Below are 26,711 nucleotides of genomic sequence, written 5' to 3' on the forward strand. Positions count from 1 at the left end.
TGAAAATTGCAGCATTTGATGTGACTCAACTCTGCTGTGAGCAAAGTTTGGCCATCTCTGAGTGGTGGCAGGAGGACAGCAAATACCACACAGAACTCTCAAGAAGCTTCGTCACCAAGAAAGGAAAAAGAACGGTGAGTGAAATAACTGACAAACACTCCTACAACACGTACAAGTTAAAGGAGAACAGCAGATCCACCAGCGCCTAGGAAACGGACATGAGGAGCTATCCCATCCAGTGGCTGGTGGAGCCTGGGCAGTGAGAGATTTAGGTGAGGGAACGAGGCACACTTCTTACAGCCCTGCTGTGCGTTTTTGAAGATGGCTTACTCACCTCTACCAGATTCACCAGGTGCAGGAAGAATTCCTGGGCATCCTGCTGTCTGTTGGAGGAGAATTCTGGATGACTCTTGCTTACAAAGGCCTTAAACATGCGTGGCGAGATCCCATTCTGCTGAGGCTACAATACATAAAAAAATCCAGCTCACAATATTTGTACACACAGTAACAGCACTAAGTGGCAGGCAGAGTGGGGATTAGCATACACCCTCGTTTGCAGGTGAGAAAACGGAAGCCCACAGAAGCTCCACGAGCACGCCCCGTGCAAGGGGATGTTTGGTACATACCAGGCCCTGCACTCCAGACCTGATATGAGAACAGGATGGGACCCTTCCTGCTGAGTGCAAACTGAAGACATGATGAATATCCCACTTTCTACTCGTAAAAGAGGAGGCACCGGGCCCATCCTCCCAGGACCGGCTACCTGGTGGCCAAACTGTCGTTCCAGCCCACTGCAGAGCAGGCTAGGGATGCGTTAGGGAGGAAAGCGCTGCGGCATCTTCTTCGCTCCCCACGAGGGAATATGAGAGAACCCCTGGTAGAGACTGGGGCGCCTGCAAGGAAAGGAAATGGCACTGCGCCCTGTGACCCTGCAGGGCTGCCCGGGCTGTTTCTGGAGAGGAGCGCAGGGAGCTGCCAGGAGGGTGCCCCTCACCTAGGGGAGCAGAAGGACCTGGCTGCAGCTGCCAGGATGGCAGAGAGGAGAGGGAGGGGCTGGGACAACTTGGCAGGGCAAGGATGCCTGAACTTCCCCAGGGGCTGAAAGGACAGCACAGAAGGCAGCCAGGCTCCTCGGGAAAGGACACTGCACAAGATGACGGGAGGCCGGCTGGCCAAAAAGCCTCGGGGCAGGAGGCGGTGGGGGGTTACAGGGTCAGCTGGCCAGGGCATCAGGGAAGGTCCTCATGGAGGTCCCTGAGGGGAGAGGGGAGGCATCTCTAAAGGATGACTAATGTGCCCCACACAAAGGCCGGCCATGACAGGAGTCACAAGCAGCCAGAGGGAGCCACGCACACCAGCTCTGCGAGAGGCCCTTCCTCTCCGCTCATCTCCCCAGCCCTTATCCTGGCTCTGAGGGGCCAGAGGAAGAGGCAGGAAGCACAGAGGGGGAGCAAGGACAAAAATGCCAGAGGGTCACATGATCTCGCTCACATGTGGGATATAACAAACAACATAAACTGATGAACAAAAATAGATCCGGAGACTAAGAAACACTGATCAGACCGTCCAAACTCAGAGAGAAGGCGGTGGAGGGGGCGGAGGGTGGGGTAAGAGATCAACCAAAGGACTTGTATGCATGCATATTAGCATAACCAATGGACACGGATACTGGGGCTGTGGGGGCTTGTCCTGGTGGGTGGGAGTGGCGGGGGGGGCGGCAATTGGGGGAGAAAAGGAGACGTATGTAATACTTCAAACAATTTAACAAAAAATGCCAGAGGGTGCCAATGCTGACCCTGCTGCACGCTGATTTCTGAGACCCCTGAGTGGGTGGTGGGGGGAGAGAAGCTTTAAACTGACTTTGATGCAAAGTGGACTGTATAATGCTGGTGATGTGCAGGAAATCACGGGAAATCCAGGCAATCTGCCTGAGCCACTCTGAAGAGGCAAAGTGGGGAGAGTCCACTTCGCCTTGAGGACAGAGGTGGGCTCATGAAATGCCATTTCCTGAGTCCCCTCCAAGTTCAGCCCATCTAATAATGGGGCTACATGTCACCTCATTCAGTACAATAACCCTACGAAGGAGGTACAACCGTTATCCCCATTTTATAGCTAGGGAAACTGAGACTGGCAGCGACATGCCAGGTAGTCCTTTCCATGAAAGTGATCTTACAACCAGATTATCACCCAGCTAACAAAGGGCAGAACCAGGATGAACTCCCAGTTCTGATGCAGGTCCAGGCTCTCTGTAGCAAACAGGGAGTGGTAGCTGTAGCACATAGTAGGTCTCAGGGACACAAACCTCACCTTGTCCATCAAACCAAAGAAGTAATGCATGAGCTTTCTGCAAACGTGTGGCTGTGGTCTATCCACTTCTCAAAACTACCACGTGCTCAGCCTCCAGGCCACATCTCCTCCTCTGAAATCCAGAGACCTTGCCACGTGGGCCATCAAGGGGCTCAGGGCACAAAGCCCCCATTTCCTTTCACTTTCAGCCTGCTCTGGCCCATCTGACTGCAATCTGACAGGCGGAGGCCATGTCCACACTTCTTTGAGATCTCCTGGACCCCCAGTCAATGCCTGGGGTCTGGAGACCATGACGGGTGTACACAGTCACACAGTCAGATGCAACGGGTGATGGAAAAACTCCCATAGCCATCAGCCAAGGAGTGGGATCTACATATGAAATATCTCTAATGTGCATGTTCTAAGCAATCCTATCTAATAAAGAAGGAATATGCTAATTGACCCTCACACCAACGCAAAGATGGCGGCACCCACAGCCAATAAGGAGGGAATATGCTAATAGACTGCCCCACCCTCAGAGATGACAGCGCCCACAGCCAATAAGGAGAGAATATGCTAATTGACTGCCCCGCCCTCAAAGATGGCAGCACCCACAGCCAATAAGGAGGGAATATGCTAATTGGCTGCCATGCCCTCAAAGATGGTGGTGCCCACAGCCACAAGATGGCAGCACCCAGTCCCCTCAGCCCCGCCGGCCTTGCCACATGCCTGCCACCAGAGTCCCCCAGTCCCCTCAGCCCCCCAGCCACCCAGGGCTGGCCCGAGGCACAGGCAAACCTCGGATGGTGGCTGCCCAGCCACCCAGGGCCACCCGAGGCTCAGGTAACCAGCGCTGGCCGAGGCTTGTGCTGCCAGCAGTGGCAGCAGCAAAGGTGTAATGGGGGCATCGCCTTCCCCTGATCGCAGGGTCGCCTCCCACCCGTGAGGGCTCCTGGACTGTGAGAGGGGGCAGGCCAGGCTGAGAGACGCCCCCTCCAGTGCATGAATTTTCATGCACCAGGCCTCTAGTGTTTCTAATAAAACTCAAGTGGGTTTCCTGTCTTGCAAAACTGAATCTGATCTAGTCATCCAGTATTTACTGAGCACCTTCCTGCAGAGCACTATTGGGGATTCTGCGCTCCAAGAGCTGACAGACAACACACAGATCTATAATGAATGGGAAAGACACTGCAGGGACCTGAAACAGCAGCCATCAGAGAATTCTGAGGAGCTGGAACCTGTACTTAAATGACCGGCTTACACACATGGCTTTGGATGTGCCTCCAGTGATATGTGAAGACCAATTTATACCTGATAATTAGTTTTACTACCTGTATAAGCACCTCCTAAAAACTATATGGCAGTTGTAACCTTCCTCACTCACTATGCTGATGTAGTTCTCCATAGTATCAGCCAACACAAGCATGCAGAAATAATCCTTATCTTTATGCATAATGGCTAACATTCATTCATTCAATAGAAATTTACTGCGTGCTATAAAATGTCAGACACTGTTTCAGGTACTTGGATGAATACTTACCAGGTCCAGGCATAGTGCTGAGCACTATGTATGTGTATCTTGCTTCATTCACCCAACTTCATAAGGTGATTAATATTAGTATTATTTTTTCCACTTGACAGGTGAGGAAACTGAGGCAAAGAGGTGTTAAGTAACTGGCTCAGGATCACCACTAGAAAAGTCAGTCTCTTCGTGTCTCTCTGTCTCTCTGTCTCAGGTGTCCTAATACCACTTCATGCATACAAGTGACTAGTTCTCATCTCTGATGATCCAGAGTCCATCTTACCGGTGGAAACAACAGCACAATATGTATCTGACTCTGGGTAATCCCTCTTCAAGCCCACGCACGGCTGGGGCCAACATCCCAGGCCATCCAGCAATCACCTCCCCACGCCCAGCAGTGTGCAGGCTCCACTGTGAATGAAGCTTTTGCATTGTGCGTCCCCGTTTGGGTGCTCACAGGAGCGTGCACTCACTCCTTCTCCTGATGGAGTGCTTCATGCCTCATGTGGCCGCCAGTCCACCCGAAAGCAGCTGCTTTAGGAAGTTCAACAAGTCAGTGAATTCTGAAAGGCTGCCTGCTGCTTGGTACCACCAGAGGGTCATACAGCTAGGAGGAGACATTTCAACAGACACCCTGGTGAGAAGTCCGGGAAACCCCAGACACTCAGAATGAACTGAGGTCCAGCCTCATTCATTCCCCTCCCACGCTTCTACTTTCTGTGCCCATTTCATTTCTTTTCCCTCGACTGACCTTTCTTAATCCTCTGTTCAATGGACAAGTGGGTAGCTTGAGAACTGCGGATCACTGAGGAGCTATTTGAAAAAGCGTCCTAGCCAGAGAAATGGTACCTCTCCCTCTCCACGTCACCCTGCAGACCAGCTCCTGGCTCTCACGGCTGAGTTTGAGCATTTTAGCTCAAACTCAGCTACTCCACACTGAATGCCTTGAAGATTAGCCAGCCCTGTCCCCCTGCACCACACCCCACCCTGTGATATCTTTAATTTCAGAAGGGAGATCTCACAGGTCCCCAGCCTCCAAATTACTGTGTTCACTTCATATCTTGTATATTAGAAAGTCAGTAAAAAAGTTGAGCCTGAATCTAATTAAACGTCCAGCTTATAAGAAACACAAGCTACACAATAGCTCAAGGAAGCAATCCCTAGAGGAATCCTGGCAAGCGATCCAGCTCCTTCAGCAAATCAATAGCATGCAGAAAGAGAAGGGGGACTTAAAAGAGATGTCTTTGATACTGCAGGGAAAAATCCAGATGTGCTTCTAACACGTTAAAATTTTAACCTGATATGTATGTTTAAGAAAAAAAGAAAGTATTCTAATTATAGCTGCATACTGAATATTTACAGATGAAAAGGAGGATGATTGGATTTTGTGTTAAAATGCTTTGGAAAAGGAGAGGGAAAGGGGGAGGAAAAAGTTAAGTTTAGTGGGGTTGATGAAACCAGACTGGCAGAATGGTGATTGCTGAAGTTACCTAACGGTACACAGAGAAGTGTTATCTTCACTCTCTACTTCTGTGTGTTTTTGCAAATTCAAATAAACTTTTTTCAAGGTCAGGCTCTGGATAAGGAGGTTTCTTTCTAAAGAGAAACTAAAAGCCAAAATAAGAACCAAATACCTAAGTAAAATAACGTTTCCTGGTTGGCAGTGGGTTGGTGACATCACCCGAGTGTCCCCCTGTGGACCTATCCCTGCACCAGATAAGAGGGAGAGACCAGAACTGATCAGGAGTCAGACCTGCGCACACCCTCACTGTGAGCCAGCCTCGGACACCTAAAGGAAAGGTTTGTCCTGACAACTAACTGTATAAGAGGGAGCCCCAGGGACCCTCCAAAACAGCAACCACCTAAGGAACCTGCTGTACTTGTAGGATACTGTACTTACTTTCTCCGTCAGCAATTGGGAAACAGAGGAGCTAAAATTACAGCGAGGACTATGGTGTTCAGAATGTTTCCCCAATGCTTACGCAGGACTTTCTGATGCACACTGCACACGAAGGCAGCTGGACGCTGTCCACTCATATTCTCGAGCCTAATGCTTTACTCAATAGGCAGGCAGCGCAGCTGAGGCTTTATATCACATTAAAGCAACGCCTGTTCAGAGATATACGTTGTAAGACCACAGGAATGAAACAAAAATAGGCCCATCTCAGCCTGTCCCCAATACACAAGTGCATGCCATCTGTGGATTCAAACTTTTACACTTAAACCCTGGACCAGTAGTTCCCAACCCAGATCCAACTCCCAAATCTCCTAAGCTAAAGGAACAGAGGGCATCCCCCTAGCTATTTTTCATATTTCAGATGGTGAGTTGAAAATGTTACATTTGCCCAACCCAGGAAAACGGAGGTTAGTAAAAACAAAGCTCTTAGTTTGTGGCTAAAATTACATCACCTCCAAGTAGAACACTGGTTATCTCATGTTTATCAAAAACTGAGACCAGCAACTATGTTTCAAGGATTATTTAGATGGGACATCAAATGAACTGCCCCTTAAGAAACGAAGTTTGTTTAGAATGCAGAATTGTCTAAAACATGTTATCTTTAAAGGAGAAACAAATTAGATTATCCAGCACTAAAATGTGTGAAAGCACTGTCTTAGAATGCACAAAAAAAACACCTTTTTTAAGAAGAAAAGGTATCCTTTGGTAGGAGGTGTTATCTATCACAGACACAAGTTAATTTTTAAAATTAACTCAAAAATGTAAGTAAAAAAGGCAGTACCCAAAACAAACACTGCAAACCTTTGTACAGATGAAAAAGTGTATTAAGCATGCACATATAAAAACTAGATTTCACCTTGGCCTGCAGCAGACCAGTTTAATACCAGAAAGTATATATTCTATAAATGACCCAAGATGTAAGACAGAGGTGGGAAATCCAAGTGACTGGGCTACCTGGTGATTCTGCAAACATTAAGCATCCCCTTTGTCATCCACCCACCACCATCTACACACGGAGGCTTAAGTGGCTGAAACAAGTACGGGAACAGCTGTTAGGCACGCAGGCTAATGCAGTGGTCACACACACAGACTCGGGGGCCAGACTGCCGGGTGGAAAGCCCAGCCCTCCCACTCACTGGCTTGGTAACTTTAAGAAAGGTTTCTGAGCCTCCGTGAATGTACAGGAAGAGCCTGGCCTTTCATTGGTACTCACAACGTTAGTATTCGCACCACTGGTGGTGGTAGCCCTGTGAAAAGGCATTCCCGCCACATGGCTCTGACCCCTTCCCGCTCTCTCCCCTCCAGCACACATTCCTCTCGCAATCTGTCCTCTTCCCCACTTCAGCACAACTTCTTTCCTCTCTTGGGGCATTTCAGACTCATCTACAAGTCACAAACACAAGGGCCTGGGACAAGACCAAAGGGCTCCTGATGCCTGAGAGAAGAAAGACTCTCACAATTTGATTTCTCTGAAAACAATTGCAGTGAAAATCCTGATGCCCCAGAAGGTAAATCCCTCCACGGCCTGTTTAAGCTTAACAGTGATACCTTCAGGACCTCAAGGAAAATCACCCGGTCAATTCAAGCTTATAAAGGGGCCCTATTGATCATGGCACCTCCGAGCAGGGAAAGGCTTTTGCAAACCATTTATACACCCACACACCTAGCCCATCGGCCAGGAGATGGTCACAGAAGGCCTGGAGCCAGCTGGGGACTGTGCGAAAGGAGGGCGGCTACTCTGCTCCAGCCAACTGCCTTCAGAACTGGAATTGCCAGAGGTCCTGAGTGTGCAAGAAAAGCTGGAAGTTCAGATATGTATGAGTGGGCCAAGCAAAACACACCTGCAGGACATAAATGGCCCTAAGGCTGCCAGGTTCCACCCCTTGAGCTGGACAGAGAAGGGGTTCCCACCTGCCATCCTTGGACCCCTGGAGATCACAGACCCACTGCACAATAGTCACCAAATCCAATGGCAGGGATTGGACAAGGGCCCCAACCAGTCATTGTTCATCAGCTGAGTCAATAATGTGCCTTACTCACATAAGAACTACTTTTTTTCCTAATGCAAAAGGACTCTGTGCTATTAACAAAAACAAATGTTAGCCCTGGCTGGTGTGGCTCAGTGGATAGGGTGTTGGCCCACACACCAAAGGGTTTCCAATTCAATTCCTGGTCAAGGGCATGTACCTTGGTTGCAGGTTCAATCTCCAGCCCCAGTCCAGGTGTGTGCGGGAGAAAACCAATCGGATGTGTCTTTCTCACATCTATGTTTCTCTCTCTCCCCATCCCTCCATCCCTTCCACGCTCTCTAAAAATCAATGAAGCCTAGTCGGTGGAGCTCATGGTTGAGCGTCAGCCTATGAACCATAAGGTCACAGTTCGATTCTAATCAGGGCACATGCCCAGGTTGTAGGCTCAATCCCCAGTAGGGGGCGTGCAGGAGGTATACAATGAATGATTCTTTTTCATGATTGATGTTCCTATCTCTCTCTCCCTCTCCTCTCCTCTCCTCTCCTCTCCTCTCCTCTCTGAAATCAATAAAAATATATTTAAAAATAAAACAAAACAAAAAAATCAATGAAAAAAAATCCTTGAGTGAGGATTAACAAAAAACAAAACAAAAAACAAATTTTATTTAATTCTGCATTAGATGGCTGAGCCTGGAAGCTCCCGTGACTTGCCATGGTCCCTTGGCCCCTCACAGGCCAGCAGAAGAAGCCAGGCTCCCAAATCCCGATCAAGTCTCCTCCTCCACTAGGAGGGTGGACCCTGGCCCCCAAGAGTGGCTCAGGAGACTGCCTGGGTGAAACCCAGGATAAATGTGATCAAAACAAAATTCTGAACCAAGTTTTTCACCATCACCTCTTCAAAATTCCACAAGGGCTTAAAGGTGGAAGCATGGATACCTGCTACCCCGGCCCTACACCCAAACCATCTCCTCAGCTGCATTCCAGATGCGGATCTTCTCGTCTCGGGTGAATAAGGAACTCATTATCTTGCAAGGCCGGATGGCAGTGCAAGTGGAGAACTTGTCTTCCTGCCCCACAACACTCTGATCTCCTGGCCTAGCCATTCCAAATGTCTACACCCCTCTCAACCCTCCTCATGACCTACTTCCTTCTCCCCACCCCTAAACACTGCCTCTGTAGGTTCATATGTTCCCTGTATAATCTCCCTTCCATTGGCTCCATTTCCCCAACTAACTGGCTTCATTACAAAAAAATTTAAAAAAAGGGTTGCTTCACTTTCAATTCTTACTTCAGTCTGCAGGCATCAGTTAAGGATGACGGATGTAAGATGAGAGCACAGAGGTCAAACACTTGAGAAGCAGAATTGGAAGGACCTGCCCACTAAGTCAAAACAGGGCACTCTGAGGGCAGAGCAGGTGCTGGGAAGTGGGGCATGCATTCCATCCAGGACATCTGCAGCCGCATACACTGCACACTGCTGGACTCTAAGGATAGCACTCTAACAGACAGGGTTCGAGTGGCGCCCTCTGGCGTGTGTAACAGAGAACCCAGAGAGGCATCAGTGGCTCATCCTGTAGGTACGTGGAAATCTTTCCATTACTCTATCAATTAAGAGTGGTCAATTGGGGGAAAAGGAAACATATGTAAAACTTTAGACAATAAAAAAATTATAAAAAATAAAATAAAATAAAAAATTTAAATTTTAAAAAAAGGAGTGACTACATAGTTGTCCTGGATGGTTTGGCTCAGTGGATAGAGTGTCGGCCTACAAACTCCAGGGCACATGCCCAGGTTGTGGGCTCAATCCCCAGTTGGGGGCATGCAGGAGGCAACCAATCAATGATTCTTTCTGATCATTGATGTTTCTATCTCTCTTTCCCTCTCCCTTCCTCTCTGAAATAAATTTAAAAAAACATTTTTTTTAAAGAGTGACTACATGGCCAACTGAGTTTCTCAGACTTGAGTGTGCTTACAAACCCCCTGGCAGCTTACTGAAAATGAGGACTGCCCGCCCAGTCCTCCCCAGAAATTCAGAAACCTCAGCTCTGGGGGAGGGCCTAGGAATGTGCGTGTTGTTGTTTTCATCAACCAGCCTCTCAACAAACCCTAGCAAACAAAGTTGAGGCTTAGGAGAAGAAAGACACCGTAAGGGCCAGGATTGTGATACCAAAAGGAAATGTTTCTATTTTATAAAGTTTATTCCTTCCATCTCAGCTGTATTTTATGAAAAATATTGTTTCTGGCCCTGGCCCGCTTGACTCAGGGTTAGAGTATCAGCCCAGAGACCAAAGGGGTGGGGGTTCAATTCCCAGTCAAGGGCATGTACCTTGGTTGCAGGTTCAATCCTTGGCCCTGGTTGGGGCACATGCAGGAGGCAACCAATTGATGTGTCTCTCTCATATCGATGTTTCTCTCTCTCTCTCTTTTTCTCTCTCCCCTCTCCCCACTCCCTCCCTTTTACTTTCTCTAAAAGTCAATACAAAAATCCTCAGGTGAGGATAAAAAATATATATATTGTTTCTGTAGACCATGAATGATGGTACTCACATGAAATCCATGAAGCAACTGCCACTAGAAACCCCACCCTGCCTGGTCCTGTTTAAGAGCATGCAGACAGTTGCCCGGTCGGCAAACCGTGGCTCGCGAGCCACATGCGGCTCTTTGGCCCCCTTGAGTGTGGCTCTTCCACAAAATACCATGGCCTGAGGGAGTCTATTTTGAAGAAGTGGCATTAGAAGAAGTTTAAGTTTAAAAAATTTGGCTCTCAAAAGAAATTTCAATCATTGTACTGTTGATATTTGGCTCTGTTGACTAATGAGTTTGCCAACCACTGCTGACTCTGAAATGAAATAGCTGTTCTGACAGTGTGTTAAGTTTACGCCACCGTTAGCCAAGTCATAGGAAGTCCACATCCTAGCTGGCAAAAGCACCTCCTCCCTACATACCAGCATGGGAGCCACTCAGACACATACCTTATGCTCCTCCTTCATCACCTGTTCAATGAGTTCGGATTTCACGGGAGGCTTGGAATACTGGCCTGAGAGAAGGCCATGTCCTAACTTAGTCCTGGACGGGAGGGAGAAACAAAAACAAAAGGTCATTGTTGTTTCCCTTCAGAGATGTTACAATTATCTGTGAATTTCAGTAAGTACAGCTACTTTCAGGCCAACTGCTTTATCTCCATTCCTCACAAATAACTTATTCATTTGATTCTACTTGATACTGATTCCATTTTTAAATTTTCCTCAGTACTTAATAGATCATTTTTAATAATTTCTTTCTTCTTGTAAAAAAAATGTGCTCATTTTAGAATACTTTAAAAATATATAAAATAGCCCAGCCGGCGTGGCTCAGTGGTTGAGCATTGACATATGAACCAGGAAATCATGGTTCGATTCCGGGTCAGGGCACATGCCTGGGTTGTGGGCTCGATCCCCAGTAGGGGGCATGCAGAAGGCAGCCAATCAATGATTCTCATCATTGATGTTTCTATCTGTCTCTCCCTCTCCTTTCCTCTCGGAAATCAATAAAAAATATATTTTTAAAAAATACATAAAATAAAGAGAATTGCCTTTAATTCTGCAAACAGAACTACTATGAACACTTATTGGAGACATTTTTTAAAAACTATAATGAGGCACTTACATCTGCGTGTTGAAATCTTGTGTTGGATCTAAAGGAGAATAGTCAAATATTCTGGGAAGATTTCCTACATACCTAGGAAATGAGAAGCGACAGTCAAAACACGGAACTGAGCCATGAACTGAACCAAAATAAGCCATCATCCTGCTGAAGACCTCACCATTCAGTCAAAATTAAATCATCCACCTGGAGAAAAGTGTTTTCTGAGGGCCTACCTCTGCAGCCATGGACCTCCCTAAACTGTGTGTGCTCCTATCAGTGGATCTCAACCCTGGGTGTGAGTTAGAATCCCAAAGAGTTTCTGTAAAAATGCAAAGTTCTGCCCTGTCAGCGTGGCTCAGTGGTTGAGCATCAACCTATGAACCAGGAGGTCATGGTTCGATTCCCGGTCAGGGCACATGCTCTGGTTGCAGGCTCCATCCCCAGTGTGGGGCATGCAGAGAATCAATCAATGATTCTCTCTCATCATTAATGTTTCTATCTCTCTCTTCTTCTCTGAAGTCAATAAAAATATATTTTTTTAAAAAAATACAAGGTTCTGAGTTCACTGTCTGAGACTGAGGTCTGGGATTTGGAATCTTTTACAAGTTCCCCAAGCAATTCTAGCACGTGGCCAGAGTCAAGAACCACCAGTGTATGCCATCGCAGCTGCTGTTTCAAATACAAAGAAGGTTAGGAATTGTTCCAATCATGCCAAAATGACTAATAATGATAATGTCAGTGACAACTATCATTTCCTGAGAATTTCCTATGTTACCTGGTTGGGTCTTCATTACAACCCTATGAGGAAGTGATTAGAATCAGTACCCAATTTGAGAGATGAGAAACTAGGATGCAAATTCATTAGTTCCCCCAGGGAGGGAATGATGAAGCCCAGCATGGACCCAGGCTGCCTGGCTCAAGCTGTGCCCTGAACCATCCTTCCAACTGTGCCTGCCTGTCCACGGACCCTGTAGCATCCCTCCTTCTGACCAGCTTATCCTGACAGCAGTGCTACCTTAACGCCGTCTCTCACCCTGTCTCTGGCGCCCTGTCTGAGCGCGGCCTAAGGAAGCAAACGGCCAAGGACAGCTCCTCTGCCCCTTGCTGTGGCAGGACGAGGGCAGCCTGGTACGCACAGGTAGGAAGCGCCCTCAATCAGTGACTCCCAAATTGTCTCCACTGAAGAGCCAGCTTTTCCTTTTTTCAACTCACTCAGGTGATACATTTGAAAAAGACAATGAAAACAAATTATTAGAAAAATGAACTGCCACTTATAAAACATGGCCGGGTCACAGGGCTACAAAAATCGCTCAGTGCTTGCTCACTGCCCATTTCCACTCTTGTCTCGTCGCAGAGCCGTATCCAGCAGTGTGAGGACCAGTGCCAGTCTGTGAATCACACTTAGAGTGGCAAAGAAATGAAACACTGAAATCCTCTAAGACATGCCACTGACCAGCACTGACCAAAAAGATCACTGAGTCTCTCCCAGATCGTCTATAGGAAGGGATCTGGCAGGCTTGCTGTGAAGATGCATGATAAACTTTTTCTTGGCATAGAGGGTGACAGTCTAATGATGCAAACCATTATCAGTGTGACAAATTCCTGTGGAGGGGGTTAGTTTACAAAGCTCACTTTATCTCATCTGATCCCCATAAGCCAGAGTTCCCACCCAGCTTCAGTGCAAGAAGTCACACCACGGCCCAGCCGCGTGGCTCAGGGTGAGCGTCCACCTATGAACCAGGAGGTCACAGTTCGATTCCCAGTCAGGGCACGTGCCCAGATTGTGGACTCAATCCCCAGTGTGGGGCGTGCAGGAGGCAACCAATCAGTGATTCTCTCTCATCATTGATGTTTCTAACTCTCACCCTCTCCCTTACTCTCTGAAATCAAGAAAAATATGTTAAAAAGAGAAAAAGAAGTCACACCATGGATGACGTGGCAAGATGGCCTGCAGCTAATAAAGACGGGCTTTTCAGCACACCCGGACTGGGCTGGACCTGGCGGGGGCAGGGGCAGCACTGGGCCGGGGCTGCGGGGACACTCACGCTCTCTGGAACTCCGGGATGCTGAAAATGGCCTGCATAACGGAGCTGAGGTAGCAGCTGTTGCCCAGGTTCTTGAGCCCCGTGTACCCGGGGCCATACATGGGCTTCAGCTTTGTCCCCGTCTCCTGGATCACTTCCCACTCGCTGACCCTCGGCTTGATGTCATTGTCCCGGAGCCCGTTCTCTGTCTGGGGCAAAGTCATTGAAGAAAAACAACTTTAGCTGTGATCATTGTTGGATGCCCCATGAATTTTTTCTAACAGCAATGGTGTTTCCGCCTCTTTTTCCCCCAACTAAGCAGAGGAATAAAAACCTGATTAAAAGAGATTGAGACGGTAATGGCTGTACAACAATGTAAATACACGTAATGCCAAAGAATGGTTAAAGTGGTAAATTTTATGTGAAGTCTATCTTTCCACAAAAAAAAAAAAAAAAAAAAAAAAAACTTAAAAGTCAGAGAGACTGGAAAAAGAAACCAAGATGGCGGCATAGGTAAGCACCTAAACTGCTGCCTCGCACAACAATTTCAAAACTACAACTAAAAGATAGAACGGACACCATCCAGAACCACAGGAAAGCTGGCTGAGTGAAAATTCTACAACTAGAAGGAAAGAGAAAAGCTCACAGAGAATTGGAGGTACAGCAAAGGGTCTTTGTGCGCGCAGAGAGGAAGGGCGGCTGAGAGCCTGGCTGACTTTCTCTGGCGGAAGGGGGAAGGAAGCTCCCGACGCACTGAACCCCGGTTCTGACTGCACTGAACCCCAGTTCCGGGCGAGCCCCTGGGGACCCACGCTCTTACAGGGGGAGTCTGGACTCTCGGGCGGAGACTTGGGAGCTGGGAAAAGCAGAAGTCTGAAGGCGCGCGAGTGTCAGTGCGCACAAAGGCTGCGGAGGTTGCCACAGGCTTTCCCTAGTGAAAGGGAGTTGGAGGCTCCTGACTGCACTGAGCCCAAGTTCTGATTGCACTGAACCCCAGTTCCAGGCGAGCCCCTGGGGACCCACGCTCTTGTGGGGGGAATCTGGACTCTCGGGCGTTGACTCGGGAGCCGGGGAAGGCGGAGGACTGAAAGCGCGCGCGTGCCAGTGTGCACAAAGGCTGCGGAGGTTGCCACAGGCTTTCCCTAGTGGAAGGGAGTCAGAGGCTCCTGACTTCACGGAGCCCCAGTTCTGACTGCACTGAACCCCAGTTCCAGGCAAGCCCCTGGGGACCCACGCTCTTGTGGGGGGAGTCTGGACTCTCGGGCGGAGACTCGGGAGCCGGGAAGGCACAGGTCTGAAGGCGCGCACGTGCGCGCAAGGCAAGGCTGATGGGAAGCCAAGACTGAGACTCCACCCCATCCAAGCTGAGCACAGAGGCTGTTGCAATTTGGCAAGTCTAATCCTATAAGGCTGTCTCCAGCACCGAACTTCTCCCAGCATAGACACAGCTGATCCTTACAGTCAACTGGCCTGGAGGTCAATTCTTCCCAGTGATACCAACAACAATAAAGACCTAATTACAACAAGGCTGTACACACAGTCCACAAAGGGGTGCACCAAGAGTGTCCACCTCAGGTTAACTGGGGAGGCAGACCCACTGGGCCATATTGGAAACCTAGCACACAAATCTACCCTACCAACTCAGGGAAGCAGTGAAAATGCGGCGTCAAAGAATCAGATCACAAACGAAAGAAATGGAGGAAAACAAGCGACTGGATATAGAATTCAAAACCACGGTTATAAGGCTTTTTAAGAATATCCTAGAAAAGGCTGATAAATATAACGAGACCCTCGAAGATATGAAAAAGGACCAACTAGAAATTGAGCATACACTGACTGAAATAAAAAATATTATACAGAGATCTAACAGCAGACTAGAGGATCGCAAGAATCAAGTCAAAGATTTGAAATACAAAGAAGCAAAAAACACTCAAGCAGAAAAGAAAAAAGAATCCAAAAATATGAAGATAGTGTAAGGAGCCTCTGGGACAACTTCAAGTGTACCAACATCCGAATTATGGGGGTGCCAGAAGAAGAGAGAGAGAGCAAGATACTGATAACCTATTTGAAGAAATAATGACCGAAAACTTCCCCCACCTGGTGAAAGAAATAGACTTATGAGTCCAGGAAGTGCACAGAACCCCAAACAAAAGGAATCCAAAGAGGACCACACCAAGACACATCATAATTAAAATGCCAAGAGCAAAAGACAAAGAGAGAATATTAAAAGCAGCAAGAGAAAAACAGTTAATTACCTACAAGGCAGCACCCATACGACTGTCAGCTGATTTCTCAACAGAAACTATGCAGGCCAGACGGGAGTGGCAAGAAATTTTCAATGTGATGAATAGCAAGAACCTACAACCAAGATTACTCTACCCAGCAAAGCTATCATTCAGAATTGAAGGGCAGATAAAGAGCTTCACAGATAAGAAAAAGCTAAAGGAGTTCATAACCACCAAAGCAGTATTATATGAAATGCTGAAAGGTATTCTTAAAGAAGATGAAGAAGAAAAAAGTAAAGATAAAAATTATGAACAACAAATACATATCTATCAACAAGTGAACCTGAAAATCAAGTGAATTAAAAACCTGAGGAACAGAATAATCTGGTGAATATAATAGAATCAGGGGCATAGAAAGGGAGTGGACTGATAATTCTCAGGGGAAAAGGGGTATGGGGGGTTCATGAAGAGACTGGACAAAAATCATACACCTATGGATGAGGACAGTGGGGGGGAGGTAAGGGCAGAAGGTGGGGTGGGAACTGGGTGGAGGGGAGCTATGGGGGGAAAAAGGAGAAATAATTGTAATAATCTGAATAAAGATTTATTTTTTTTAAAAAAAGAGGTTACAACAATGATTCTAAAAATAAAAAATAAAAAAGTCAGAGAGACTGAGAAGAAAGGAGGTAGGAGGAGGAAGAAAGACAAATAGGAATCGGGGAAAAAAAAAAGAAGCAAATAGAATAATTTCAGGAGAGGATAAAGCACAATCCAGCAAACAGTTGGAGAGGAAAGTGACGGAAAACTCGGGACGTGGGAGTGTTTCAACCCAGGAGGAAGGCTTACAGAAGAGCAGAGAAAGCAAATTAACACGTGACACGAGTGAGAAGGAGGAGATGGGAGAACATGAGGAGCGGGAGCCGGCGCAGGCTGCGCGGAAAGGGCTAAGACAGAGCACACACATTTCAATAGCTCCTCCCAGGGAATAACATCACAGTCCTGGCAGCAGCCTGGAAACACATATTAAATGAAGTAAAGCTCTTCCATCAGCAATAATACGTTGGCTTATTCTTTCCCTCCCCCAGACGCTCTGCTTCCCTTCCTGAAGTTAATTAAAGTGATGTTGGTCACAGATAATTTTAAAGGTCATCTCCCGTACCTTCCCCCTTTAGTGAACAGAGTGATTCATGCAACTCTCCATCCACGGAGATTTTGCACGTAAACTCCAACTAAACAAAATGGTACTTGACAAGTTGCCATTTTTATTATAACATTAAAAAGTCCACGCTGGTAACCAAAAGAAAATGCCAATGAATTACGTTCAAAAAATAAATGCAAACACGGAAACCTGTAAAATGAAGACTCATGTTAGGGAAATTATATATTAAATAAAACAGACCGTTCCCTCCCCACAAGATGGGAGCAGAGACCAAAGCAGATGTTCTCACCCCATGCATGTGAAGCATATCGATTCCAAAGTGCGCTAAGTGCTTGGCCAAGTGAGGATCCGTAACAGGTTCCTCTTCTTGAAACGAATAAACATCTAGAGAAGAGAAAACAAGCTGTAATCAAGTCATTTAATATTCAGCATATATTCACTGAGCTCCTACTATGCGCCTGGCTTGGGATATATTAATGAACAAAACAAAAACCTTTTGTAAGTTACACTCAACTGGAGAAAGACAGATGATGAACAACAAACATAATAAATAGATATTCTTTGTAAATGTATCCATATATCAATTCCTGTGACATTTCAGGAATATAAAAAAAGGTTTCCTGAAAGAGCAGTGTCTAAAGTTAAAATACTTTAAAATTCGACAAACATAAATGCCTAACATTTGACTTTTCTAACCAAAACCACAGTGGCAGTACTCTAAGTTCAGGAGGAAAGAGGGTGAGAGAGGAGAAGGGGGACACTGTGTGCCCACAGCAGGGAGAATCGATGGGGGAACACTGGCCCTCAGTAGCAGCTGAAAGGCTGATTTGGGGTGTAAGGTCCAGGACAAAACACAATTCTGCTTTGGAACTTCTACAGTCTCAGGCTTATCAGTTCACCAACTTCCAGCTGCCACCTGCCGCCCTTCCCTCTGTCCTGCATCGGGGTCCACACCTCACAGTGCACCCTGGGCACACACAGAAGATGACAATGCGTGACATCATTTGCCTCAAATCCCACAGGGGGCCCAGAACCCAGGTACTCTGACGCCTGGCCCCATCCTTTCTCTCTGCACCAGCCTATTTCCTGAAATCTCCCAGGAGACCTGCAGACTTGGTGAAGCGCCATCCTAGGCCCTCAATAGAAATGGAGAGACAAAAGCCATTTCTTCACTCCTGAATTTGAAGAATTAAATGTATTACAGGGGAAATAGACATAAAGATATCATTCTGTAGGAAAGTAAAAGATAGACTGTCCAAGGAGTTTCCTGCTCTTTGTAATGTCACCAGCAGAAGAAAAAGTAATACACAGAAACTATGGTGACCCTTTGGCCCAAACTCAGGTACATGGAGATTCACTGTCATCAAATCCATGGAGATTCTATTATTAACTAGAGGCCTGGTGCACGAATTGGTGCACTGCACCAGTGGGGTCTGGCCAGCCCACCTCAATCAGGGCCAGTTGGGCCAGGCCAGCCAGGGGGAGGGGCTTTGGGTGGTTGGCAGGCCGGCCCCGCCTCCTGGTCGAACTCCCAGTCGAAGGGACAATTTGTATATTAGCCTTTTATTATATAGGATTGATTAAACATTGTATAGCTTTTTCTTCTATTCCTCTTTCCCTAGGCCCATTTAAATTTGTGGGTAATAGTCTTCATTTATATCCTTTTTAAAAATATAATTCAGTGCTTGAAAGCAAAAACAAAAGACAAAACCCCAACCCAATTAAGAAAACACTTCCAAAAAGTTAACTAAAAACATCAACCAAGTATTTGAACTAATAACTTGAAACAAATGCAACAATATTTTTCCTCTATGACAAATGACAGAAAAATGTCACTCAAATACTGGCTGGAAGATGAAAAGGACATTCCCTGGGCACTTAAACTTGGGTTATTATTAACTGGTGGGGTTGTTTTGAAGACTTAAGACTTTAAGCCTCTCATTATCAGAGATCTACTAGAAAATAATAAAATTGCTAGAACTGCACCATTGACATTAGCCCAGAGTTTTAGATTAGGCAAAAATCACAGAGCTACTAGGATAATGAGTAACCCACCCCAGGGGTGGGCAAACTTTTTGACTCGAGGGCCACAATGGGTTCTTAAACTGGACCGGAGGGTGGGAACAAAAGCATGGATGGAGTGTTTGTGTGAACTAATATAAATTCAAAGTAAAGGAACGGAGGGGAGAGCAAGAGAACCCTCCGCTCTTTCGGCTCTGCAGGCCGGATAGAACAGCCAAACGGGCCGGATCCGGCCCGCGGGCCGTAGTTTGCCCATGGCTGCACTAGACTCATGCCACATAGAGAAAGTAATGTTTCCTATCTCCAGTCATTCATTGCTCCAAAGATACGACATGATTCGGTCAGACACTATAGTTACTTCTTACTCCAATGACAAAAGCAATTTGGTGAGGAACATACAAGTAATCTGAAAATGAACTGTGATCCTTACACTTGGTCATCATGAAGAATTTATAAATAACATGGAGTCACAGAAAAAAAATATATCTGGAGTGGACTCAGAGGCTGACAGTCCTGACTTCTAAATTTTTCATTGGGAAATTCACTTCGTCTCTAACTTCGGTTTAGCAAAGTCCATCTTAGCTCAGAAACTATTGTAGCAAATAAGCATTGCCTGGCCCTCCCCTACCCTAACTTGACTTAAAAACTTGGAGCCAAGAAGCACAGTTAGGAAGTCCCCAGAGGATCCTCCCAGGAATATCCAAGCAATGTTTCACAAGTATGAGAGTATACCACACACATGGTGCTCAGGTGCTGCTGTCCAAGGTGACCACCATTCAACATAGTTCCAGGGTCTTGTGAAAAATGCTACGGTAGAGCAATACAAGGAGGGACACAAGCCAGATCAAAATTAAAATGAAGTCATCAATCCTTGATTCCAAACCCTCTGGCTGACAGGAACTCAAGGGAGCTTATGTCCAGGTCAAGAGTTAAGTTGATCAAAGAAGACCACCTTGAGAATCTATTGAGAGGGTGAAGCAGCCAGTGGGATAGGCATTTTCACAGCTGCCTTGGGCATCTCTGGAAGACTCTTTCCCAACCACTCAAGGCATTGAGGCATGTTCTTGAGTAAACTAGTTTCCATGATGGAAGATAAATACACCCTCTCTTTCCCCCACCCCTTCTCACTCCCTTCCCACCAAGAACCTCTTCCTTGCTTTGCCAAACCAATGTCTCCTCCCACAAAGGAAAGCTTCTTGTTTGTTTGTTTGTTTGTTTGGTGATCTGTTTGTTTCCTGGTTTGTTTGTTGTGGTACCCATGGGGACCCAGAGTGGAATTTGATATGGGCCCATTTTTATTACCCATGCAACCACAATGGCCTAGCCTGGGGGATCAGGGCTTCTTGGAAGAGCTCATTCTAAGTTGAGACCTGAAGATGAGTAGGAGTTTGTCACTGAATAGGTATATCCTTATAGGGGAGAAGGAAATCAGCATGATCAGATCACACTACCATTAAATAGTTGAGTCCACAACCTGCTAGGATTCCATGTTTACTAAACAATATTCTAAATATAATTCAGCTTTCCACAGGGAAGGAATGTACTGGTCAAGCAAGCAGTTATAGCTCTCGTTATAAACTAAAAAATAAAGTCTGAATTTAAGACTTTGTCTCTTGTGAATTGAATCAGCCTCAATTAGCTTAGCAAGTGTGGAACATGGGACCCTCAGCAGTGGTACCTTTGCCAGGAGGTGGCCACCCTGCCCCCAAGGGCACCGTGCCCTCTGGGGCCTCAGCGTACACAGGTTCATCATATGATATTTAGGGAAACTTTACGCATGTTTCCATTAACTTATTTGGCTTTTAAATAAACAGTGTTACAGTTAGCAATCTATTAAACACAGATTTAAGAGAAACTAAAACAGAACTGATGCATCACATACACTTGTATGAAATGATAATTAGACTGAAAATAGTCATTTGTGTTAAAACCAACTCGGCACAAGATAAGCAGGAATCAAATTCTGATCTTTTTTCAAAAAGTGAACATTATTTCAGCTAAATGAATTTGAGAACCCTCACCACGGATTGTATGATTCACACTGCTATTGTCAGTGTTTTGTTCATCTATGATTGAAATGTGAGTAATTTATTCAAATATTATCAATTATATAATAAAGGAAACCTTAAAAGTTCTTCCTCTAAAAAAAAAAATTAACTAGCCCAGTTGGTGTGGCTCAGTGGTTGAGCATCAACCTATGAACCAGGAGGTCACAGTTCGATTCCTGGTCAGGACACATGCCCAGGTTGCAGGCTCCATCCCCAGTAGGAGGCGTGTAGGAGGCAGCCTGTCAGTGATTCTCTATCATTGTTGATGTTTCTATCTCTCCCTTTCCCTTCCTCTTGGAAGTCAATAAAAATATTTTTTTTAATTTTAACTATGTCAGATAATGGGTTAATATTCTTTTTTTCATTTTTTAGTTTTTATTGATTGATTGGAGAGAAACATCAATTTTTTGTTGTTCCACTTATTTATGCATTCATTTGTTGATTCTGGTATGTGCCCTAACTGAAGATCACACCCACAACCTTGGTGTATTTGGAAAATGCTCTAACCAACTGAGCTACCCAGCTATGGCTCAGCCCTGGAAAAAAAGGGGGGGGGGGGGTCAATATTCTTAATAGCTAAAGTTTTTTTAAAACAATAAGAAAACACCTACACATAAATCTATTTGAAAATCAGCCTAAGAAATTCACAAAAATTACTATGAATGGCCAAGAGTACTATAAAAAATGTTCATTCTCACTAGTAAAGCTAATTAAAACAAGATAACAGATTAGCAAAGGTTTTGAAATTTTCTGAATACCTCAAGTTGTCCAAGATTTGGTGAAATGGGTATTCTCATACACTGGGGTAGAAAGTGTAAATTACTACAACTGTGTAAAAAAGAAACTCAGCAACTGAAAAATTAAGTTTCAGTCCTTTGTTCATAGGAATTTATCATAAAAAAATAGACAAACACCCAAAGGTTTGTATGTCCACAAGGATGTTCATCAGAATAGCAAAAAAAATTATAACAACTCACAGGGAAATAGTGAAATGATTTATGGAACTATCCTGAGATACTGATGAGATTCTCATGACATGAAAAACATAATTTAAAGTTAAAAGATAAAAATAAGGTATAAAGCTTTATACAGTGTAATTCAAGTTTTGTAAAAATAGGGGTTGGCGGGGGGTGCAGGGCTTGTATAAGAACTAATCAAGGCTTTAGAGAAGAAAAAAAGACTTAAAGAAAATATCCTAATTGTTAGAATTGATTTTCTGGCAAGTGTATTACTAGTGATTTTATTTACTTCTCTACACTTTTCTCTGTTTTCTAAATATGTTTCACTGAACATCTGCTTCTTGAATAATCAAGGGGCAAATATAAACTTCCCTTCCTCAAATGAAAAGGAAAAAAACTTCAGATGCACTCTAAATTGCAGTTTAAAAATAAGCTTCACTCTAGAAAAAAAGATTTTGAACAATTAAATATGCAAAGAAAATAGAATTAACCTTTGCCTTTATTATTTAAATGGCACACATTTAAATAAAAACGTTTTTTATTATTTTTAATATATTTTTATTGATTTCAGAGAGGAAGGGAGAGGGAGAGAAAGACAGAAACAACAATGAGAGAGAATCATTGATCGGCTCCCACAACCTGGGCATGTGTCCTGACCAGGAATCGAACTGTGACCTCCTGGTTCATAGGTTGATGCTCAACCACTGAGCCACGCTGACCGGGCCAAATAAAATCTAATTACTTAAATACTTATATGCCATTTGGTTCATTTAACAAAAGTATGTGTGCTTACTATGTATAATATTTTGTATGGAACCCAAAGATAAGTAAGAAATAGTCCAGCCTTCAAACAACTAAAACTGTATAACTAAGACATGTACATCAACATTTGTAGTCTTGAACAGGCTGTATCAAAGCACTACATAAGCACAGAAAGTAGAAACATTTGAATTATTATCTCCTTATAATTTCATCCAATAGAATGCCTACATTACAAATCCTTCTTTCTGTGGTCCCATAAAAAGATGATGATGGTTGCCTTATACAGCAGTCATTCAACACAGCAGTGATCAGCAAACACTTGGCTGGAGCCCTAGTCCAGCCACATATCCTGAACTTTCTCTTCAGATCCTGGAAGCCTTAGCATTTGACCTGGCTTGTGTAGAGTTCTGTTTGCTTGGGGAGATGGGGGGATGTTTAGCATCAGCACCTTGCCGGGACTGACCAGCAGACCCTGAGCGATAGATGAATGGATTACTCTGACACACGTTTCTGTGAAAGAGAGGCTAAGGGACTGCTTGGCTATAGGAACCAAGCAGCCCCATTCGCCTGCCTCCTTAGGCTTTTATTGTAGCAACAGCTTGAATTAAAATTAATCTCTAGATACAATCAGCAAGGTAAGTATCCTTGAGAAAGCACATTCTTCTACAAGGTTGAGTCTAAAGACTAAACATAGAGATTCCAGTAAAACACCCGGGGCTCGGACTTGTTTGGAAAAGTCAAGGCAGGGGCTGCCACCTTTGGCAAGGTCTCCCTAGAGGCCCCCAACCTTTCGGAGAATCCTCCTTACACACTTTCCAACCAAGTCCCACACTTCCCCACAAGCACCTAGGCCTCTTGCAGCTACTTTACTCTAATGAATTAAAATAAGTCCGCTAACTTGGGAAAATTACCCAAAATGTGAATCCAAAGAATCTTGACATGACCTAACTGCCAGCCTCAGTGATAAAACAAGTGAGAAACAAAACCAGTTCAATGGAAAGGTTGACCAGAGCACATTTAGTGGGCCCATCCTAGCCAGTTACTCAGAGGCAGGCTAACTCAGAAAGAGAACAGAGAAAAGACACATCTTACCTAATAATAGAAAAACATGTAAATTGACCATACCTCCACTACGCCCACAGCCAATCAGAGTGAGTATGCAAATTAACCCAAACAAAGATGGCGGGTTAATTTGCATATGCAGGCACGGAGCGGCCAGGAGGGGCGGGACACCTGCTATGAGGGGGAGGGGAGGTGGTGGAGGGAGCTACAGGAGTGGTGCTCCAGACAGAAGCGAGGACTTGCCAGCTCCCAGGCAGCTGGAAGTGAAGCCAGGGGAAGGAAGGCCTATTCTTGCACAAATATCATGCAACGGGCCTCTAGTATCTTTATATTGCTCCTAAAAATTCATCTTAACCTTAACATAAAGAAGAAATGGACTTTCAAGCCTGGACAGATGGAGAAGACAGCCCTAGATGTTGACCCAATAGTGCTTAATAACTATTTTCAATAGTGCTTAGATGATGGATGGGTCTTAGGGCCACTGCTCAATATTTAAGTTGCTCATTACTGACCATGATGTGATTTCCTTTTTCCTCACAAATGGTAGAAGGAATTAACTGTATAAACACGGCCAAAAGTATTGTTTTAACGTATACTGTGTGAAACCGTAAAGAAAAAAAAACAATCCTGAAGCTGACGGTGTAAATAGGGAGTAATTCAACTCCTTGCTGCACATGAACCACCACTGCCAGAGGGTGGCAGGGACTCTGAACACACAGTATCCATCCTTTCAAACCCATCTTCTCCATAATGAGCCTACTTGTTTCTAAAAGAATGAATTCTAGGGCTTCCCCAACTATTCTAACACTGAGTTTGATTGTGCCCATTTGCTTCACAAGTATCTGGTTCCTGCTTCTCCCCTCTAAGCCAAGAGAGACACAGAAAGATAATAACCAAAGCAGCTAGCTTTTATCAACACCTTACTGCGTGCACTGAGCTAAAACCTTATGCACCTTAACAATCCTGTGAGGGAGGTACCATGGTTATCTTCAAGATGAGGAACCTGACACTTAGAAGGATATGAAAACTCCCCCAAGACCTCATAGCTAATAAGAGGCAGAATCAGGATTCAAACCTGAGCTGTCAGAATCTAGAGCCTTCACTCTTCAACCACTGAATTAAGACATTGCTCAAATCTAGGAGGCAACCACTGCCCATTCCCAGAGTCATACAAGCACACTCACCTGCCCCGTCAGGAGTGATGGTTCCCAGTTTCACAGCGAGAGGGTAGCCCATGTCTCTGTAATGCTCCAGGGCGTGCCCGTTGCCCCCAGAGCTGTCAAAGAACCACTTCCCACACAGGATGGAGCCATCGGTGAGGTTCAACCAGAGGTTTTCCCTCAGGTCACATCTGGCACACTTCCAACCACTGGAAAATCATTGGAAAACAGTTAATACAGCTGGAATCCAAGGCATAATTAGAAAATCAACAGTGCCTCAAGAAGGAACAAGCCTGGCTGGTGTGACTCAGTGGTTGTGCATCGACCTATGCACCAGGAGGTCACGGGTTCAATTCCTGGTCAGGGCACATGCCCGGGTTGCAGGCTCAATTCCTCAGTGGGAGCATGTGGGAGGCAGCCGATCAATGATTCTCATTCATCATTGATGTTTCTATCTCTCTCTCTCTCTCCCTTCCTCTCTGAAACCAATAAAAATATATTTTTTAAAAAGAAGGAAGGAGTGCCTCAAGCTGGGGCCACAGTAAACAACCAGTGGAATAATCTGAGTCACTCCCAGAGCAGCAGGACCCCACAGTACCCTGCCTGCCACCCAGATGGGGACCAGCTCCTCCCATTCCTCAGAGATGGCGCTTGGACTTTAGAGAACTAACACAGGACCTGAGGGCAGAAGGGGAGGTCATTTCCTTAAAATTCCCACATGAGGGAAAGAGGAGCTTGAATAAGTTTAAAACATTAAGGATTCCACATATATAAACACCTAAATTTCAAAAGCATTAACTAGGAAACCTAGTTTAAACAAAACCCTACTACATGGCAAATCTAAATTAAGTAGAAGGGAAATCAGCCTAATGGAAGGCTAAATATCGGGTATGTGCCAGGGACTTACTGAATGAAGCTCTATCATTTAATTCTAATGAACATCCTCAGCATCAGTATTACCAGCCCCACTGTGAACAGGAGAAACTGAGGTATCGTGCCTGCACTAAGACTACACAGAATAGGACTGCAGTACAGTAAGGGTTCAACAAGACTGGTCACGTTCCTAATCTGCTCTTTCCTTCTAGCACCTGCCTCTGGAAACACACCAGCAACTAGGAGATGCTCAAGTGGCCCAGAGAGCATTCCAGCCAAAAATGTGACAACCAAAGACTACTCTAAGTTCCCCAAGAAGCAGAGTCTGAGACAAAAATATGAATGTAAATGGCTTGTTTGGGAGGTGACCCCAGGAAGCATCACAGGGAAGTGAGACTAGAAAGGGCAGGAGGCTGCCACGGGCGATGGGGGCCCAGTCCAGCTGGGGAACTCTGGAGGCAGTTATCCCACCTGAGTGGGGATCTCGGGTATTTGTCCAGCCACTCCACAGGCACTGGCTGAGGGCTTATCCAGGAGGGCAGGAGGGAGCATTAACTCCATAGCATCTCTGACTGTCCCATCAAGAGCTTACCTGGTTTTGGCAGGCAGAGAAAGCCCTCAAGGAAAGAGTTGCAGGTGGTTGCAATTGGGAGCATTAGGGTGGGGACAGAGTCAGGAGTATGGGCTGGTTATATTCAGCATCTACTACTAAGGTACAGATAATTTTGGTGTTTTTTTTTTATAATTTCATTTTTATTTTTATTAGAGAGAGTGCAAGAGGCAGAGAGAGAGAGAAACATTGATGTGAGAGAGACACATCGATTGGTTGCCTCCCACATGTGCCCCAACGGGATCAAGTCTGCAACCGAGGTATGTACCCTTGACCAGAATCAAACCCAGGACCATTCAGTCTATAGGCTGACACTCGTATCAACTGAGCCAAACTGGCTAGATAATTTTAGAGAGGTTTTTTTTTTTTAATTGATTTTAGAGAAGGGGGGTGAAGAAAGGGAGAGAGAGAGAAAAACATCAACTTGTTCCACTTATTTATACATTCA

The 26,711-nt window shown here is 45.4% G+C and overlaps 1 protein-coding gene across 2 annotated transcripts in view; it reads right to left on the minus strand.

Moving 5' to 3' along the window:
• Window positions 1–26,711, minus strand: part of USP13 (ubiquitin specific peptidase 13) — a 113,239-nt gene that overhangs the window by 40,419 nt on the left and 46,109 nt on the right. For both annotated transcript variants that reach the window (XM_080654127.1, XM_080654128.1), the window contains 6 exons: window positions 24,805–24,989; window positions 17,057–17,151; window positions 13,405–13,592; window positions 11,381–11,452; window positions 10,708–10,801; window positions 335–460 (listed from right to left, as the gene is read on the minus strand). In XM_080654127.1, the coding sequence (XP_080510253.1) occupies window positions 335–460; window positions 10,708–10,801; window positions 11,381–11,452; window positions 13,405–13,592; window positions 17,057–17,151; window positions 24,805–24,989 (760 nt within the window). The remainder of the gene's footprint in view (window positions 1–334; window positions 461–10,707; window positions 10,802–11,380; window positions 11,453–13,404; window positions 13,593–17,056; window positions 17,152–24,804; window positions 24,990–26,711) is intronic.

This window comes from Plecotus auritus (genome assembly GCF_963455305.1).
Source record: "Plecotus auritus genome assembly, chromosome: 2".
In the NCBI taxonomy this organism is placed as follows: Eukaryota; Metazoa; Chordata; class Mammalia; order Chiroptera; family Vespertilionidae; genus Plecotus; species Plecotus auritus.